Genomic DNA, 19682 nt, shown 5'->3' on the forward strand with positions numbered 1-19682 from the left:
TTTGATATAGCTTATCTGCGGTGATGTGCAAAACTTCTTCTATGAAAAAACAGTGCTGCTCATTAGAGAGCGAAATTGTTTGTAGTCTTTAAATTGGGAGCTGCCCCAGTGCGTACAAGATCATACATTAGCAACTAAGGAAATCTCTGAAGGCTTGTTTAGTCCTGTAGATATACACACATTTTGCCATGTACTTGTTAAAATCAAGAGTGGGGTTGCGCGTGTGTGTGCCCCAAGGTGACATGAAATGCATCTAAAACCAAAGGAGGAAGATACAGGCTTTAAACTAAATATGAAGCCACATTTTTTTTTCTTTAACCAAAAAGACTCACATAGTCTGAGACTCTAAGTATCATATTTCATCCTGCTGAACATTAGGAGCTGAGCTTATATCTCTTTCAGAAACAGGATTTGTAATGGAAATGCCAATAGAAACTTTTCCAGTGGTATTTCCATAAGCAGCACAGAGGAAAAAAATATTTTTAAAAAAGAAGTGCAAAGGAAGTTTGCAATACATACTAGGGACAAAACAGCAACCCCTGAAAGCTAACCTGGTACAAGTTGGATACGCTGTATATAGTGTTCAGGTATTGTACTGTAATTTTTCTGTAACTTGCATTCTCTGCTCCTTTACCCTATTGGATTTTACTTCTTTTTCCCATTCTCCTGTATACTGCCTAGTCTTCTGCATAATGGAAACCCACTAACCGACAAGCATGAATGAAATTTTCAGACCTATGGAGACTTTGTGGCATTAGTAACAAGCTCTTGGTCAGGCTGCAATAATAGAATATATCCTTTTTTAATACATCCTTATTAAAGCCTATCACACAAAGAGAATCTATCAATAATAGCATTCTTTAAGTGGCCAGCTGCAAGCAGTATCTTAAAGTTACTGCATAGCCAAGGAGAGTTGCTTTGCAAATAAAAGGCAGTGTATAAAGAGATGAGATTTTTCTTAATTATTCCTTACAGTTTGGCTCACGCTTTCAAGCTGATCCCAAAAACTTGGTCTGAGTTTTAATTGTGTTTGACTTAACCTTTAAGAATGATGTTTTCATAAACTATGTTTATATTTTCTTCAGAGCTGAAAGGTTTGTATAGGAGAACTAATCAAATGTGTAATCTCCCAGAAAGAATTATGGAGAGAGTATGCAATTAAAAACTAACTATAGTACTTGGAATTACATCGATTAACAGGAAAAGCAGAGAAATTGTAGTTCCAGAAAACTTTAAAATAAAATTCTGTTAAAATACATGTTAGCAAGCATTTTTGCTAACTTTATAAATGAAATAAAATGTCATACTGCTGGGAAACTATTTAAAGGGAGACTGAAATATTAAAACACTTCTTAAAAATTAGTTTTTACCTATGCTTCAAGTTTTTTACATTTTTACCTATGCTTTTACCAATGCTTATCCCATTGTCTTGTCCACTCTTCTCATCATTTGACTTTTTTCCCCACGAAGAGTGAGAACTGAGGGGCTAAGATTTGCAATGTTAAAAAAAATGACAGGATAAATACATTCTATTTGCCATCCCTCATCCCATTTCCAAGTACATGCAGAGTCTTGCATCTGTGTCTCAACTGCTCCTGCTCATAATTTATCCCTAGCAGGTCAGATAGAATGATAGTGACAGTCTTTGATTGGTTTGGATGCCTTTATTACCCCACATTTGCCTAAAGTGGGACTGATAGCAATAGGTCAGGTATTCTTGCACAAAATCCATCTATGGTTTCCCTTCGCTTACTGTGAAACTCTCAAACATAAATTCTTTTCCTGCCAGGTGAAAACCTTCAAATTTGTTTTGACTCAAATTGTTTCCCTCTGTGACTGAGTTGGTTCATTTTTGGAACTCCCACAGGAGTACTGTATAGCCAGATCAGGAGCCTGTGTTGTGATTGTTTAATATCTTGACACAGCTCTGTGCCTCAGATCTTCGCCTATGAAAAAGCATGATAACATGGTTAAGACTTGGGAATTCTTGGTCAAATCCTGTGTCTGCCACTGGTGTTATGTTTGATCTCAGACAAGTCACTTTAGAGCCATATTTTTAAAAGTATTTAGGCACCTAACTCCTGTTGGTTTTAGTGTGAATTAGGAACCTACATATCTTTTAAAATATGGTTTTTAATCTCTTGAATTCCACATGTGTAAATGGAAGATGCTACCTCCTTTCTCCCATCATTTGTCTCTGTCATTTAGATTATAAACTCTTCTGGATACGAACTGTCCCTTACTACAGTATGTAAGGCACTTAGTGCAGTGGGGCCAACTGGGGGTATTTAGGCACTACTGTAATACAAATAATTATTAGTACGGTGGCATATTTTAGTTTTTACCAACAGAAGAACCAAAAAAAACCCCAAAAAACACCATCAAGAAAACCATGATTCTATGCTGACAAGAAAGTTTAGTCCATCCAAATGTGACATTTAAACATTTTTGCTATTTTGTCTATACAACTTCATCAATTTCAAGCTGCCCCAGTTCTTATTTCTTGTCCTGATGGGATTCTCCCTTTCCATTTCTCTCTCTTCTCTGTGCCCCCTGGTTACAGATGCACATGTGCACCGGCACCTCCCTGTTTCCTCGTATTTTAAACATCTATTTAGGTCTAGTTGGTAAATAGCCCTGATGGCACCAGCTGTTGTACTTTAGTCAAAGGAGAGCAGTATGTTTGTTTGTTTTCCCCCAAGCATATTGAGGCTTTACAAATTATTCTTCTTGAATTTTTAGGTATCATAGTTTGTTGGGATTCGGAACAGTTTAAAAATAATGTTTCATCTCCATGCATAGTCCTATTTACCATGCAAGTCAGATTTTTGGGAAGGCACAACAAACACTCTACTGTCTTCAAGATGATATTAATGCTTTCTTAGGGTTTTGAGTTATTTCTGTAGCAATAGTGTAATTTAACAAACAAAATATAATGTAGTTCCAAACCAAAGTGCTGAATTCTGTTTTTCATCCTACAGTGTAACTTTGAACAATTGGGTTGCATATGTGAGAGGTGAGACTTAAACTTCTAGAATACCAACAGAGGATGGTTCTGCCGCTGTTCAGAAGCTAATTCCCTCATATTGCTGGGGGGGGGGGGGGGGGGGGGAAGGTTTTTTGTGTCATGGGAAGATGTTGGTATGGTCTTTTATGGGTTTTTTAGATCTATATTATATAGCATAGGACAGCTTTCCTTCCTGAGATGGTGGCTCAGAGGGCATCAACTCTCCAGTGTCTCATGTGGTGACACCCATAGAGCACACAATTCAGACCCACAATTCTGCTACTCCCTGTACCAGACATTAATGGTCCATGTCCCCCTCATCAGCCAGGCTCAGAGCAGCCTCTTGGTAGGCCCATCCCTGCTGCCCACCACCAGTGTGCAAACCCAGCTTCTGCTGGCAGTTCAGCACCACACTGGAGCACCCATCAGTGCCAGCTATGGGGTAGGTAGGTCAGCAAATATGGTTCCCAGCCTGACTTTTTTTGTCTTCCCCACACGCGGTGGGTCGACTCTGGTGCCGCTGTCAGGATATGATGCACTATGGGGACCCCCACACATTCACAGTGGCATTTGTGGCTTTCTAATGCCAATCGATAAAAAGAGAAGTAAGGACAACGTGGGGAAATACAGACAAGTCAATACCCAGAAAGACAATGGAGCAAATCATTAAGCAATCAGTTTGCAAACACCTAGAAGATAATAAGGTGATAAGTAACTGCATGGGTTTGTTAAGAACAAATCATGTCAGACCAACCTAATGGTGCCTAACGGTAATAAGTCTTACCGTTTGGATGGGGGGAAGCGGTAGACATGGTATATCTTGACTTTAGTAAGGCTTTAATACTGTCTCGCATGACCTTCTCATAAACGAACTAGGGAAATACAACCTAGATAGAGCTACTATAAGGTAGGTGCATAACTGGTCAGAAAGCTGTTACCAGAAAGTAGTTACCAGTGTTTCACAGTCAAGCTGGAAAAGCAAATTAAGAGGGGTCCCCCGGTCCAGTTCTGTTCAATAGCTTCATAAATTATTTTAGATAACAGCATAGAGAGTACACTTATAAAGTTTGCAGACGATACCAAACTGGGAGGGATTTGCAAGTGGTTTGTAGGATAGGATTACAATTCAAAATGATCTGGACAAACTGGAGAAATGATCTGAACTGAACAGGATGAAATTCCATAAGGACAAATGCAACGTACTCCATGTAGGAAGGAACAAACAGTTGCACACATACAAAATAGGAAGTGACTGCCTAGGAAGGAGTACTGCGGAAAGGGATCTGGGGGTCATAGTGGACCACAAGCTAAATATGAATCAACAATGTAACGCTGTTGCAAAAAAAGCAAACATCATTCTGGGATGTATTAGCAGGATTGCTGTAAGCAAGACTCGAGAAGTAATTCTTCCACTCTACTCCACGCTGATTAGGCCTCAGCTAGAGTATTGTGGCCAGTTCTGGGCACCACATTTCAGGAAAGATGTGGACAAATTGGAGAAAGTCCAGAGAAGAGCAACAATAACAAGTAAAGGGTCTAGAAAACATGACCTCTGGGGAAAGATTGAAAAAATTGGGTTTTAATATGGAGAAGAGGAGACTGAGAGGGGACGTATCAGTTTTCAAGTACATAAAAGGTTGTTACAAGGAAGAGGGAGAAAAAAATTTCTCATTAACCTGTGAGGATAGGACAAGAAGCAATGGGCTTAAATTGTAGCAAGGGAGGTTTAGGTTGGTCATTAGGAAAAAACTTCCTAACTGTCAGGGTGGCTAAGCTCTCAAATAAATTCCCTAGGGAGGTTGTGGAATCTCCATCATTAGATGAACAGATTAGATGAACACCTGTAAGGATGGTCTAGATCAGTAGTTCTCAAAGCCGGTCCGCTGCTTGTTCAGGGAAAGCCCCTGGCGGGCCGGACCAGTGTGTTTACCTGCCGCGTCCGCAGGTTTGGCCGATTGCGGCTCCTACTGGCTGCGGTTCGCCACTCCAGACGAATGGGGGCTGCGGGAAGTGGCGCGGGCCAAGGGACGTGCTGGCTGCCCTTCCCGCAGCCCCCATAGGCCTGGAGCTGCGAACCGTGGCTGGTGGGAGCCGCGATCGGCCGAACCTGCGGGCGCGGCAGGTAAACAAACTGGTCCGGCCTGCCAGGGGCTTTCCCTGAACAAGCAGCGGACCGGCTTTGAGACCCACTGGTCTAGATGATATTTAGTCCTGCCATGAGTACAGGGGACTGGACTAATGACCTCTCGAGGTCCTTTCCAGTCCTAAGATTCTATGATTCTCCCCACCATAGCCCATAGGACGCACTGTCTCCTCTCACCCAGAGTCTGTGTGATCCTGCTCCATGTGAGGAATCATTTTCAACTCCAAGCCTGGTTAATGCTTTTTCAGTAGTAGCAGTGCTTCCTTACCTACTGAGCCACAGTTCTTTGGGGATTGTTGAGGTTACCCCCGTAGTTGTACCAGGGAAGCCAGAACCTCAGAGTTTAGGAAGAAAGCCCTCGACAGATACTTACCTTGGTGTCATGATTTTGGCATTCTGAATAAAACCTTTTCCCGAGATAGGTACCTGTACTAGCATGATTGATTTTACACAAATTAGCATATATATACTCTCTGTATAGGTAGACCTACCATGCACTAGAAAATATAGCCAGAATAAATTCCTCTGGTCAAAGTATAATGGGATTTGGGTGATTAGCATTTGTCTTAATAATAAATAACATTTTTGTTACTCCCTCTTCCCTTTTCCCTTGTATCACTCTTGCCCTCCTATCCCCCCAAAAAGTATAGCATGTAGTGTGTCCTGAACTCTGACTGTTTGACTTTGAAATGCCTTGCGTCTTAAATCTCAACCTAGATGATGTTATTTTCCCGGCATGAAACAGCCAAGTCTTTGAAGTGCCATAAATCTGTATGGCCTTGTTAGCTTTGTTCTTACCATGAAGGAGAATATCTTTATAAGCACATACAAGACAACTTCATGGTCCTGAGGCAGCCTTCTTCTGCAATTGTATGTCTTCAGAATGATTTTTCTTGTTGCAGTTGTTTGTTCTCACACAGATGATAACAATTTTTTGTTGGAGTCTCATAATTTCTCTAAACCTATGACCTAAAAAAAATAGAAGTTTTCTTTGGGTTGTGGAGTTGATGCATATGGATGGCTGCTGGCAAAAAAAAGATGAGTTTTTCTTATCAACTAGTATAAATAGAGGCTTTGAGCACTTTAAATTTGACTGATTGCAAAAATCCAACCCTTAAAATACTGCTTGTGCAAATACTACAGTGAATGTTGTTTCTAAAGATAATCATGCTATTCTACTTTTTCACAAGCCATTCATTCTCACTGCACCAGAGTTGAACTCCGGATCCCAGAATTATCATCTCCTCAACCCGGCTGTGTGAGCTGTCACTTTATAATCCCACTTCCTGTACCCTGAAGGGTTTAGGGAAATGATAACAGGCTGTGAAACCTGGTCTAGCCAAATATGTCCTTATCACATTGCCTACAATGCTTGTTTTCATCATATGGATTAGCAAAATGGCTTTGACATTAAATTTCAACGTTAGTTTTGAGGACAAAGGTCAATTGTTTGGCAAAGAAATGTTGTTTTCAAAAACTTCTAACTGCAAATTCAGAGTGAAAAGGAGTATTAAAGAGAGGTTAAAGGTCTGATTTAAAGCCACAAAAGGGGAAAAAAAAGATCATACAGAGTTGTTAATCTAGGCTGATGCTCAAGACTTAACATGTACCATGGTGTTTTAGAAAGGCACAGTGACTTGAATTAATGCTGTAGTTTCCATGTTCTCTCATAACTTGCAGCATTCATGATAATTCAGTCTTCTAAACAGAAACTGCCTGTATGGTCTGGGCAAGTTTTTAAGGCCACCAAAATCATGACCTAAAGAGACAAGTGCTTAATGTGCACTTAATGCATTGTACCACCCTGTACACTAATAGGTGCATTTCTAAATACACCACGCTGTTCGATTCACAGACCAATGGTTTGATGGTCTCTATGCCTCTCCTTGTTCCACCATTATGGTTAGGTTTGGAAGGATTAGCTTTTTAACAGTAAATCTCAGTTAACGTCAATTTCACCACAATACAAACCCACGAAAAAATATTTTTATTGATAATAATCTAAATTTACAGATAGACAAAGTAAGAAAAATGCTGCCTGAGAACTTATTAGTTTGTTATGAGCATATTTACTTTGTATATTTTGACATGCAATGTTAACTGTTTGTATTTTAACAGTTCTAGAACTTTAACTTTTACACTTGAATATCAATGCTCTTGCAACAAAAAGAAAATACAGCAGGTCACAGATGGCTCAACAATCTCACCCACAACACTAGCTGAACTGTCCAGGAAGAAGCCCAGATACCCTAAGAAATGGTCGTCCTCCTCAGCAACCTCCCAGCCAGCGTCATCTTCAAAATGCCTGTTTTGACCCAGTGGTTGAGGGTCACGAACTATTTGCCATTCCTGATCCTACATAGCACCTATTCCCTCCCACCATTAGGGCGATTATCCGTCCCATTTCCTACCTTCCTGGGATCCTATCAGCTCGGGTGGATGGATCCTGGAGGTGATTTCTCCAGTTCACCTCCTTACCACCCTCCTGCCCTGTTCCTCCTCAGGGACACCTCTCACAAAGACTTCTTAAGGCAGGAAATACAGTCCCTCCCTCTCCCAATTGCTCTGGGGGCAATCAAACTTGTCCCACCGGACTTCATCACGGAAGGGGTTCTATTCTTGGTACTTCCTCGTCCTGAAGAAAAGCGGGGGATGGAGATCCATCCTGGACCTCAGGACTTTAAATACCTTTGTCCACTCCCAATGGTTCAGAATGGTGACTCTAACAACAGTAATTCTCTCTCTGGATCCAGGAGATTGGTTTGTTTGGGAGGTTATTTATGTATGTATTTATTTATTTACAGTAGTGCAGACAGAGGTCACTGTTGTTTGCACATGCAGTGTTCAGTGGAAGAAGTTCTACTAATGTGTAGAATGTGTTCTACTAAAGTGCTGTCTTCCAAGATTGCTGCCTAGGAATGAAAATGGGGACATTCATGAGCAAGATCAAGTTTTTGATAACAATTTACAGTGATTTTAAATGGCACGTATAGAACACACAGAGAAGGAAACAGCAGTTACCCCCCTTTGCAAGAGAGTATTACTTTTAATTCCCCGTGGCAGGTGACCTTTCAGATTGTTCAAAATAGGCCTACTGCAAGTTTTCCTATATCGTTCTTCTGCCAGTATTGTACTTGGGACATAAGTAAGCTCAGTTCTTTGTGTTCAGCATGCATACAGAACAGACTAGCAGAAATTGCACATAATCTTGACCTGTTCTGATCAAAAGCCAGCTGATGTACTCCATCAAAAACTAGAAAAGTTTGTGATGTGAATGAATGCCTTTTAGAATCAGTTGAAATTGGTTCATTTTAACTGAGGACATAAAATCGATTTAAACCTCTTATTTTTCTCTGAGATGAGAAGGTCAGTATGTTAACCCATCTAGTAACTCTACTTCCTCTGCTGATGCTGGAGGGTCTGTTAAACATCTACAGTTAATGCACTGCTTCACTTCTAGCAACCTCAAGTTAAGAGAACTTGGATGATGTTCAGACAGGGTGATCCATGTCTTGTTTTTAAATTGGCATCAAGACTCTGTTAAATGTTGCAACTATTCTTTATAAGGGGAGCAGAAGAGATGATTATCTGCACTATGTTATTTGACTGTTGCTAAATCCCAAACCATGAGAGGAAAACTCAAAAGTTATGCTCCATGTTTTGTTGCTGTGTAGGTCATGAGGGAATGGGAAGAAGCGGAACGCCAAGCAAAGAACTTGCCAAAGGCTGATAAGAAGGCTGTTATCCAGGTAAAGAAAAACACAATTACAAGCAGACCAATTGGGGTTGCAAATAAAATATGAACCACACTAATTGTGGTATAATTTGGAAGCATATTTGTGTTGGGGAATTATTATTTTCTGCTTTTACTGTTGCACTTTTAGCTGTCAGATATCAGTCTGTGCTTTTATAGTTAGCAGTTGAATTGCAGTGGAGAGACTCACAATGTACAGTGTTACCAGTGTAGGGGAAGGTTTTCAATGAGAGTAGGATAGATCTTCAAAAGGAGTTAGGAACCCCATTCCCTTAGGCCACTTTGACCATCCCAGATGTAGTGAGTAGTTACACCAGAATTGTAACAGTATAAACTTTTGATACTGTGTATCTTGGTTCCATGTAGAAATGGGCAAATAGGTTTTGGGAGGTTGGAATAGGAACCAACCTCACTCAAAACAAACCTTCAACCAAACTGGAAATTATCTATTTTTCTTTCTGAAATATTGGAAATGTTTGGAGGGCCTGCATCAGGGCAGAGGTTTCACCAAATTTATCTGAATATGCTAATAGAATGAAAGGAAAGCATTCCCCCTCCACACCTCTCCAGATAGCACACCAACCACACACAAAAACCTAGCCCAAGTAGAGCTGCCTATAATCCAAAGAGCCAGAGACTCCTTTGGGTCCACTGGGGCCATTTGAATTAATGTGGTAGGCATTCATATACTTCCAGGTTGGTTTCAGTGTAGCATCACAAGACAGATACAAATCAAGAACCAGAGTATTACTTATTAAATCCTGCAGTCTTGCTCAGTGTCTTTTGTCCATTCAGACTTTTTCCAGCTCGTGGTCATTTTTTGTTTTCTAAGTGACCAATGTTAAGTAAATTTCTGATGTCTCATTCTGTTGAAGGGGGAATTATTTTTCCCCCATATATATGTTCATATATGTTCAGGATAGTCAGAAGAGCCTGAGAATCTCCGAGGGCAAGGTGCCTACTCAAATCAAATGCTTCCTGCACTGAATCTGATCACCTTGAACAGGATCCTAAGACTCACATGAAGGATTCATGTGTTGTCATGCTGAAATAGGCAAAAATATTTGATTGGTTAATATGGCCAGATGATCAGACATGGTGAGCACCTAAGCTCCCATTTTAAGCCAGTGTGGGGAGGGTTCAGAAATTGTACAGATCAACACACTTGGCTGTAGTAAAAGCCAGGTCACTTCCATCATTTGTAGAGAAGGATTTTAATGCTCTGTGCAAAAGGTACTTATCCTTGCTCTGCCGAGCTCTTTAACCATTATTCTACTATTGTTCTTTAAACATGCAGCATTTCCAGGAGAAAGTGGAATCACTGGAACAAGAAGCAGCGAATGAGAGACAGCAGCTAGTGGAGACTCACATGGCCAGGGTGGAAGCCATGCTGAATGACCGTCGCCGCATTGCTCTGGAGAACTATATCACAGCTCTGCAAGCCATCCCTCCCAGAGTAAGCAGTATGCCACAGACTTCACCTGCTATGTAGAAATCACATTAGATATCCTAGAGAGAAGAACGCACCAAAGTACAATTCCCCTCTATAAAGGCACAGAATAACATTTTCTTTTCCTTCATGAGAGATTCACTAAGGATGTTGCCCAAAATTTGCAAACCTGGATCCCTAAAGTTATGCTCCTTAATCTGCATTCAGGCACCTGATACTAAAAGTGACCTGAGCTTCAGAAGTTGAAAGCACCCACAAATCCCAACAAAGTAATAGTTAAGTGCTACAGTGTGGTGTGCAAACAGTAAGACGTAAGATGTCTTTTCCATCTCAAAGTTTTGTGATTTTTGTGTGCTTAAATATTGGGATGCTGGGGGACAGAGCTAGTTTGTGAGAGGATTGTTGGGCATTGACTTCAGCTCCAGAACAGAATCTTAAATATAGTAGATGTGCTAAATATTGTTGTTGTTAATTGTGATATAAACACCAGTTTCAAGATGTGGATTGGATGGAATTTTTAATTAATCCATATTTGTAATGACTAAATGTAGTCCAAAAATTGTAGGTCTTGTGACAGGGTCAGGCCAGATGGGTACAAAAGAGTGCTCGAAGGTAGATACATTCGTTCCAGGTTAAGCAGGTCCCTTTTCCCTAGGTAAAATAACAGGGATTATTCCAGAACACTCAAGAACTTTCTAGAACTAATTAAGGCAGGCAGGCTAATTAGGACACCTGTAGCCAATTGGGAAGCTGCTAGAATTAATTAAGGCTAATCAGGACACCTAGTTTAAAAAGGCTCTCACTCCAGTTAGTGAGGTGTGTGCAAGGAGCTGAGAGTGAGAGGGCATGCTGCTGGAGGACTGAGGAGTACAAATGCTATCTGGCATCAGGAGGAAGGTCCTGTGGTGAGGATACAGAAGGTGTTGGGAGGAGGCCATGGGGAAGTAGTGCAGGGAGTTGTAGCTGTCACACAGGTGTTACACAAAACACTATAGACAGCTGTGATCCACAGGGCCCTGGGCTGGAACCCGGAGTAGAGGGCGGGCCCGGATTCCCCCCATCCCCCCAACTCCCTGTTGGATACAGGAGGAGTTGACTTGGACTGTCCCACCAGAGGGGAAGGTCCCTGGCCTGTCCCCCCCGACCCACTAGCTGGACCAGCAGAGACTGTGGGGATTGTTGTTCTTCCTTTTCCCCATGCTGGCCAGGGATAAGGTTATCTGAGGGAACGGCAGATTTGAGCCACGAAAGTGGCCAAACTGAGGGCTACTGTGAATCTCTGAGGCGAGCAAAATCCGCCAATAAGCGCAGGACCCACCAAGGTAGAGGAGGAACTTTGTCACAGTCTGTATTTCCCAGAGAAAAATGAGCCCACTCAGAGTTTGTGGAAAACAGTCAGTCATTTTATATTTTACTGACACTAGATGGAAAAACCCTTAGGGCACTGACAAGATTTTAAGTCAATTGTACAAGTTATGTAGAGTTAGAAGAGACAGATTCAGCAACTTTCCACTTTTTGGAAAGTGATGCAAGTGATAAATTTGGAAATGCATCCAAAGCATTCATTAATCTGCCAGAGCAGAAAAAAAAGACAGTCGGAAATATATGGCTACTGAGATTTTGAAACAAACATTCCTCCGCCACCACACATTCTTGTGGTTAAAAGTCGTCTAAACAATTCTCTGATGTGCTAGAATGTTGGTGATGATGACCAGGAGTTGGGCTTATGTAAGAAAGAGGTTTAACCTCTCTTATTTGTCAGAATAGACTGTCAGAGAACCTCTCCCTGATGTCACTTGAGTAGGATGGTTTCCTTTATGGAAAAAAATCCACTTTGCGGGGGAAATTCCTCTTTGGAAGGAAAACTGCTTGTCAGCTGGATTGTGTGAGAGACTGTCACTACTTAACCACAGTGGTAGGAAAGACTTAAAAGCTGGGCTTCCACTTTCCATTATTGTCCGTTGTACAACACAAGGCAGAAAACAAAAATTGCTGCAAACAAGTCTTTCAGATAGATGATTAATGTGCAACAGCATTGTAGTTATAACAATAAATATTTTTAAAATGAGGAATACTGGGTTACAGGTGAAAACACAAATCTCAAAATCACAGAATTTGAAGATGCTAGGGTTTGGGTTTTTTTGGTTGGTTGGTTTTGTTTTTAATTAACCAGTTAATATTTCATCATCAGCTTTAACTCAGCCCCTCTATTCCAAAATCCTGGTACGCTTGTTTATCCCACAGATACAGTTGTAGAACCCTGTTACCTGGCACTTAAAGGAAACTGAAATCTTCCCAGTTACATATATAAATGATGATGGTGAAGTCTTTTGTAGGCTCCTACAACTTGAGCACACCTTTTTACCCTGTATCAATTAAAAGGGGAATCTCAGGCCTTTCTTATAAAGGCTTGTAATGTATATCCTGTATATTTGGGGTGAATGTGGAAAAGTGTGATTCCTGGTATATGTTTTGGAGCATGGGATCTCTGATTAATTTTGACAGGATGAAAAGACATGCAGTCTGTGGTGTGGTAGTGGATGGTGCAGGGTGTTGTGCAACCATATATTAAGAGTAAGATGTGACATGTTGTGGCCTCTGACTCGTATCATAAGGATAGTGAAAAGCCTGGTCTCCAGCCCTTAATTAGTGGGTAGGTTAGCAATTTATAGATCAACACACAGTTTCCTTTGGGACAGTGTGGTCAGTAGCTCACAGCTAAAAGTTACGTGGGGGTAGTGCTTGAGATAAATCTAATCATAGCTTTTCTATTGATTTACTGCATGGCCTTGGGCAGATCACTTAACATCACTGAGTTTAAGTTTTCCTCTCAGTAAAACGTGGATAGCATATCTGCCTTACAAGAGGATTGTGAGGAATAAATAAACTTCTAAAGTATTGGAGAGCCTCCAATGAAAGGAGTACAAAGGAGTAAATATTTTAGTCTAGGTTTTTGGAGCAAAGTAACTAATGTGCAGATATGGGGTCAGCTCCATGTCAAAAAGAGCTAAATCTTTTCCTACTTAAAAAAAAAAAAAAACAACAACTATTGGGACTGACAACCTGTGTCATCCTTTGGACTGTTGTGCTGAGTAATGTGGATTTACACATCACGGAAATGGGGATTTAATGGTATCTTAAAGTTGTCCCTGAACTAGTTACAGCAAAAATCCCACAGTACAAAAATGGATGTGTTTAAAGAGAGTCAGCCCTGCAACACAAAGCTGTTGCCTCCTGGAGATGTTACCATACAGAGCCTCACCGTGATCAAATGGAGGCTGTGAGGGATGAACAGCAGCTCTGAGGTTTTTAATAGTTCACCTGCCAGTTTTGTTAATGGTGCTATACTTGCCTCCACCATTTTTTCCCCCTCGTTTCCGTTACAGTCTGTTGCCAATATCAGCTGAGATGTGTGGTTCACAAAGTGCAGCAAACAAATGATGACTGCAGTAGCAGGGTCTGTTTTGTTTTGTTTTGTTGGACAGTGGCTGAGAGCTGAAGGATAGTTAGTTATGTGTGAACAATCTGTCAGATGAATTTGGCCATGTGAGTGTTCGGATGATCTTCTGATTCATGAACAGCAATACCATCAGAATCCAAATATCAGTCCTCTTGCACTCCCTGAGGCCTTTGTCACTAGCAAACTGAAAGGAGTTTGGGCCTGAGGAAATCAAACCTTCTTTGTTTACTGCTAAACAATCTTTGCCGAGAGGGAATTCCCCTCCAATAACGCTTTCCAATGATAAGTCAAGCACTGTGCTATTTTGTTAATATACTCACTACAGAAATAAAGAGTAAACATTTCCAGCAATATTTCCAACTAATATTGAGTAAATAAGAGTAAATATTTCCAACTAATAACTTAGTTTGCCAAGTGAGGTAGCCAGATTCTCTGAGGGAAGGTATGAGAGAGCATTTGTGTTTAAATTGGAAAACAAATGGCTGCGTTTCATTGCAGTTCCTCCACAGAAGAATGTGAATCCCTGGTGCACTGGCTAAGGTGTGAACTTTTTGTGAATGCTTACTGTTAAGATACTGGCAGCAGAGAGAGAGAGAAGCAAGTTCGGGTTTGTGATAAAGCTGTTTTGAGCTTTTTGTTTGCAGGGTAATTTTCTTTAGGCCTGTGCAACGTCTTTCTCAGATAGATGAGAGGGTCACAAGCAATACACGTTGTCGATATTGCTTTTATATAATATCATAAATACATTTGCTGCTGCAAAAAGACTTTCAAAGAGAAGATAATGTAGTGAGGAGGGGCAGTGAACTGGGACTCAGCAGATCTGGGTTCAGCTCCTGGCTCTCCCCAGTCTTCTTAGTGAACCTGGGAAAGTCAATCTTGCTGTGTCTCAGTCCCCCTTATGAAAAATTAGGATAATGCTACTCTCATACCTCACAGCAATGCCATTAATAAATGGTGGGGTGCTGTGATACTACAGATAAACGCCTAGCAAGGCATTAGACCGGAGGTGGGCAAACTACAGATGTGGCCCGCGAGGCCCTCCTGCCCGGCCCCTGAGCCCTCAGCCCCTCCTCTGCTGTCCCCCCTCTGCGGGGGTGTGGATAGTGGTCGGGGGAGTGAGGTGACAGGGAGCAGAGGGTGGTTGGATGGGGCAGAGGTTCTGGGGTTGGGTCGGGAACGGGGGGGTTGGATAGGCGTGGGAATCCCGGGGGGCCTGTCGGAGGGCGGGGCAGTCAGGAAACAGGGGGCATTGGAGAGGAGGTGGGGATCCCGGAAGGGGGCGGTCAGGGGACAAGGAGCGGGGGAGGTTGGATGAGTCGCAGGTTCTGAGGGGGGAAGGAAGTGGGAGGGGGCAGGAGCCAGGCTATTTGGGGAGGCACAGCCTTCCCTACCTGGCCCTCCATACCGTTCCTCAACGTCGATGTGGCCCTCAAGCCAAAAAATTTGCCCACCCCTGCATTAGACATTCCCAGCACAAGGCTGAATAGGGAAAAGAGTGACAACACCCGGACCGGGGTGTGGGGGGAGAAGGTTAAAATTAAAACAAAAAATGGGAAGAAGGAAGTAAAGAGATTATAAAACAGGAGAGAACAGTTTGGATGCTGTCAGACAAGCACAGTACAGTTTTATGTGCACACGTGTATACACCCAGACACTCACGTTCCATGCTATCGTCTTCCTTGGCCAAGGGCACCCTAGCTGGTTTTGGCATCTTGCACATCAGTGCTGAGGAACTGGAATTCAGTAATGGTTTTATTTTGTGCAGGACAGATTGGTATAACTGCAATATTTTTGAAGTAATTGTATACCACAGTACAATCCCAGCTACATAGATGTTCTGCATGGTGACCCAGCATTCAGGAAAACAGAGAAAGTACAAAATGGAGTCACATAGCTCAAGGCTTATTTAAGAACAAAACTAAGCAGAAAATTGAGCAAGATAGTGCAATTGAAAGCAACATCATGCAAGCTGTCCAAAACCTCAGAGCTGATCCTTGTCTCAGATTCTTTGTGCAGCCGAGCTGTTCTGTACTTTGTTGCTTTTGGAAATGGAATGCAGCTGTTCAGTCTCCAACCTCAAAATGTTGCACTGGTTTGCACTGCTCAGTGGTATTACTACAGAAAGGAGGATTGATGTCAGGTGGTGTTAATATGTAACTACAGCTTAGATAATCGGTCATTTTGTTCTTCATTTTGCAAATAAAAAAAACCAGGGGAATACATAGTCATAATTCTCTGAGTAGGTTAGCTCAAATATTTGTTCGTTTTATTTTTCACACGTACATCGAGTTTAATAGGCTTTCCCTCCTTCCCCCCCCACCCTCTCCCTCACTTTTCCATTTGATCTAAATGGCTACCTTTGGCTTCCTATGTAAAAACTTGTTTTTCCCCTCAAGTTCACAGGGTAAAAGAGAGAAAATTTAAGGAAAAAGTTCTGAGGCTCATTTTCCCACTGGCTTGTACACTTTGCGCAGAGGGTTTAAAATGCTACCGCTCTGATTTGGAAATGCTTGGCACAAGTGTAAATCACGGTCCATGGGATAAGGCCCTGAATGTCTATCTGAGTTTCAGCTGCCATGTTGTTTTTGTTCAGTTGCTTTAAGAAGACTATAGTTTGTGCTTTTAGGGCAACACAGCTCACTTGAAGAAGGTGGTAGGGCTCTCTGCACGATGGGATAGAGTTTTGGCCATCTCAGTGGGAGAGAAGGGCATGTGAAGAGGCCTCTCCCTGAGCACTGCAGGTCTTTGCTGAACCCAATTAGACTGCTGTGGGAGTAGACCAAAGGGGGAGGGTCTTTTGTATCTGCAGTTGCACTGATCCAGTGATCAAAATGCCTGGAGTCAGAAAAGAGGGGCAGCAGCCACTGTTCCAGCCCATAGACCCACCCACCTAACCCCACAGATGTGGAGTTTTTTGCACAAAGCCCCATTATGGGATTTGTGCCAGGAGGAGTAGGTTTCAGCTTTTCTTTTAAACTGGGTCAAACTTTGAAAATGCTTTTGTGTGAATAAAAACAGACTCCCTTGCATCCTAGATGGTTTGCTTGGTCACATAGTGTAGTCATAATCCTCGGTTTGCCAGCAGGAGAAGATGGGTTTTCGAGGAGCAAACTACTGATGAAACAAAATGGAGCCATGTGGTAGGTTTTAAATAACTTTGCCAGGTCCCATTTTATCTAAAACCCAGATTTCAGAGGGAAAGTTTTTTCTAATAAATGTTTCTGGCTTTGCTCCATCTCAATTTCAAGTAAGAGCAAAATTTGCAGGTGTTTTTAATTTTGTAAAACATAGCGAGTTAAGATTCCGAAAAGCAAAACCACAGTTGGTCCAAATCTTGGTCCCATTTTATCCTTCTCTCCGAAAGTCAAGGGAGGTGTAAAGCTGAGAAGATTGGATATAAATTGTGGCATTTTGCCCATGTGTAGCTTAAATAACAATTTTTTTTTTTGTAAACAAAAGTTGCAGATGGAGACCTCATTAAAACCATGTGAAAGGAAACTGCATCCAGGTTTAATTATGTTTGAAATGTTATTTCAGTATGAAAGTCTCTTTAAATATTTGTAGCTCACCCTTCAATAGAGTCTTTCTTGAACACTCCCATGATGATCTGCTTTTTCTGCACCAGACCAGTCCCATTAACTTTATAGTCACCTGATAAAATCCAGCAAGTTAATCATCCTTAGAGGCTAATAAAAAGAAGTAATTGTTGGGCATGCCTCTTGGTTTTTAAGTGTGAGAAAAGTTTTTGATCAAAATGGTGAGGCTGCTCAGAGTTTTGTATGGAAGTTTCCCTAGAAGCTGTTTTTCAAATACACAAAATTGCTTTAGTTGGGTTTTTGTTGGTGCTGTTTTTCAGTGGTCAGTATTCTGGGCTAGCGAAATGGGAGTCAGCTTGTTGTCTGTATCAATCTAGACTAAATGTGATAAACTTCCATTTTCGATAAACACAGTGGAATTGTTGTTTCAAAACACGTTGCACACGAGTCACTGAGATTGAAATGCTGGTTCAATAGCATAGGAAGACAATGTGTTTAAGGGTTGTATAATATTTCTCACCTGCTTGCAACTGTTGTATCAGAGCTCAAATTTCTGATAATGTCTGGTTTCTGGGTCAGGAAAGAGACCAGTGGGACACTTTTCATTGTAATTGCCTCTTGAAAAGAAAATATAAGGGTTTTCATGTGCTAACTTGGTGGGTATAAATAAAGCCAGACTTCGACCAGTTTAATCATTTCCACAGGTCTCCAGTATAGAGGAATCCTTTGGGTACTAAAGCTGAAAGCTAGAATAAATGAGAAAAAAAAAGGGGGGGACTAAATGTCAGGATATAAATTAATAAAATTCCCTTTATGGACAAATGGCAAGGAGCTGTCAACACTGACGAGAGTAAAATCAAACTAAGGCCTGCTTGGTATGGTGAAGATTAGTTTAAAATGGAGATAAAGAACTTTTTCTATTTAGGATGTTATAGGAACAGCTTCTGTTACGCTACACTTTGTAGCCTTCTGTTTGCTTCATGAAAGTATTTCATAAATGAATGCCTATAACCGTGAATTCACTTTTATGGGGGTGAGTGTTCTCTCAGAGTACCTTTCATTTATAAAGCTGTTTCATCAAGAAGGGTCTCAAAATGCTTTTTTGGCCTTAGATGTAAGGATCACTTCTCCCACCATTGACGTGCAGCCATTTCTGGGATGAAAATTCAGCTGCTATTGTGCATCAGGAAGATATCAAGAAAAACTTGAATAAGTAAAATTACAGGAGGGATTTAGACAGACGGATTCTAATTACCTGAGTTTGGAATTTGTCCAAGACATTAGAGTTAACAATTCACTCGTGGAAGTGGAAAAAGTTGTCTGAATATTCATGGATTGTTTATGGTCATGAAACCTTTATTTTGCCTCTCATCCAAATGATGGCACTGGCAGTAGCACATCTCCCGCAACTCCAACTTAAGGCATAGATTCAATACTACTATAACTGAAAGGAACAGATGCCGTCTGCCAACTTGTCATCAGAGTTTCCTGCTTCATCTGGACTTTCATTGTGTCTCTCAATTTCCAAACTGTTTTGGAAATTTTAAGACTGCATGATTAAGCACACTTGAGTCAGGAAATTACACAGTCACAGTCATATTTGCAACTTTAACTCTGTCCTTTGTACACATTTTCACAGTATGTAAAAAGACTGTTTCCCAAATAACAGAATATAGACACTTTTTCCTACAACCTTAGGCACAAATGCACTGTCTTGTAATAATGTGTATGTAGGATGAACTGAATGGAAGACCTTTACAAACCAGCTATGAAAACTACAGATAACCATCATTACACAAAAGAAAAGGAGTACTTGTGGCACCTTAGAGACTAACCAATTTATTAGAGCATAAGCTTTCGTGAGCTACAGCTCACTTCATCAGATGCATATCGTGGAAACTGCAGCAGACTTTATATATACACAGAGAATATGAACCAATACCTCCTCCCACCCCACTGTCCTGCTGGTAATAGCTTATCTAAAGTGATCATCAGGTGGGCCATTTCCAGCACAAATCCAGGTTTTCTCACCCTCCACCCCCACACACAAATTCACTCTCCTGCTGGTGATAGCCCATCCAAAGTGACAACTCTTTACACAATGTGCATGACAATCAAGTTGGGCTATTTCCTGCACAAATCCAGGTTTTCTCACATCCCCCCCACCCCCATACACACACAAACTCACTCTCCTGCTGGTAATAGCTCATCCAAACTGACCACTTGGATACTATTAATTTGGATACTATTAATTTAGGCTTAAATAGAGACTTGGAGTGGCTAAGTCATTATGCAAGGTAGCCTGTTTCCTCTTGTTCCCACCCCCCCCCCC

General features: G+C 41.4%; 1 protein-coding gene across 4 annotated transcripts in view; it reads left to right on the forward strand.

The window, feature by feature from the left end:
- Nucleotides 1–19682, forward strand: part of APP (amyloid beta precursor protein) — a 295526-nt gene that overhangs the window by 210256 nt on the left and 65588 nt on the right. For all 4 annotated transcript variants that reach the window (XM_073363102.2, XM_073363091.2, XM_073363122.2 and 1 more), the window contains 2 exons: nt 8825–8899; nt 10202–10360. In XM_073363102.2, coding sequence (XP_073219203.1) covers nt 8825–8899; nt 10202–10360 — 234 coding nt within the window. The remainder of the gene's footprint in view (nt 1–8824; nt 8900–10201; nt 10361–19682) is intronic.

This window comes from Lepidochelys kempii, chromosome 1 (genome assembly GCF_965140285.1).
Source record: "Lepidochelys kempii isolate rLepKem1 chromosome 1, rLepKem1.hap1, whole genome shotgun sequence".
Taxonomy (NCBI): Eukaryota; Metazoa; Chordata; order Testudines; family Cheloniidae; genus Lepidochelys; species Lepidochelys kempii.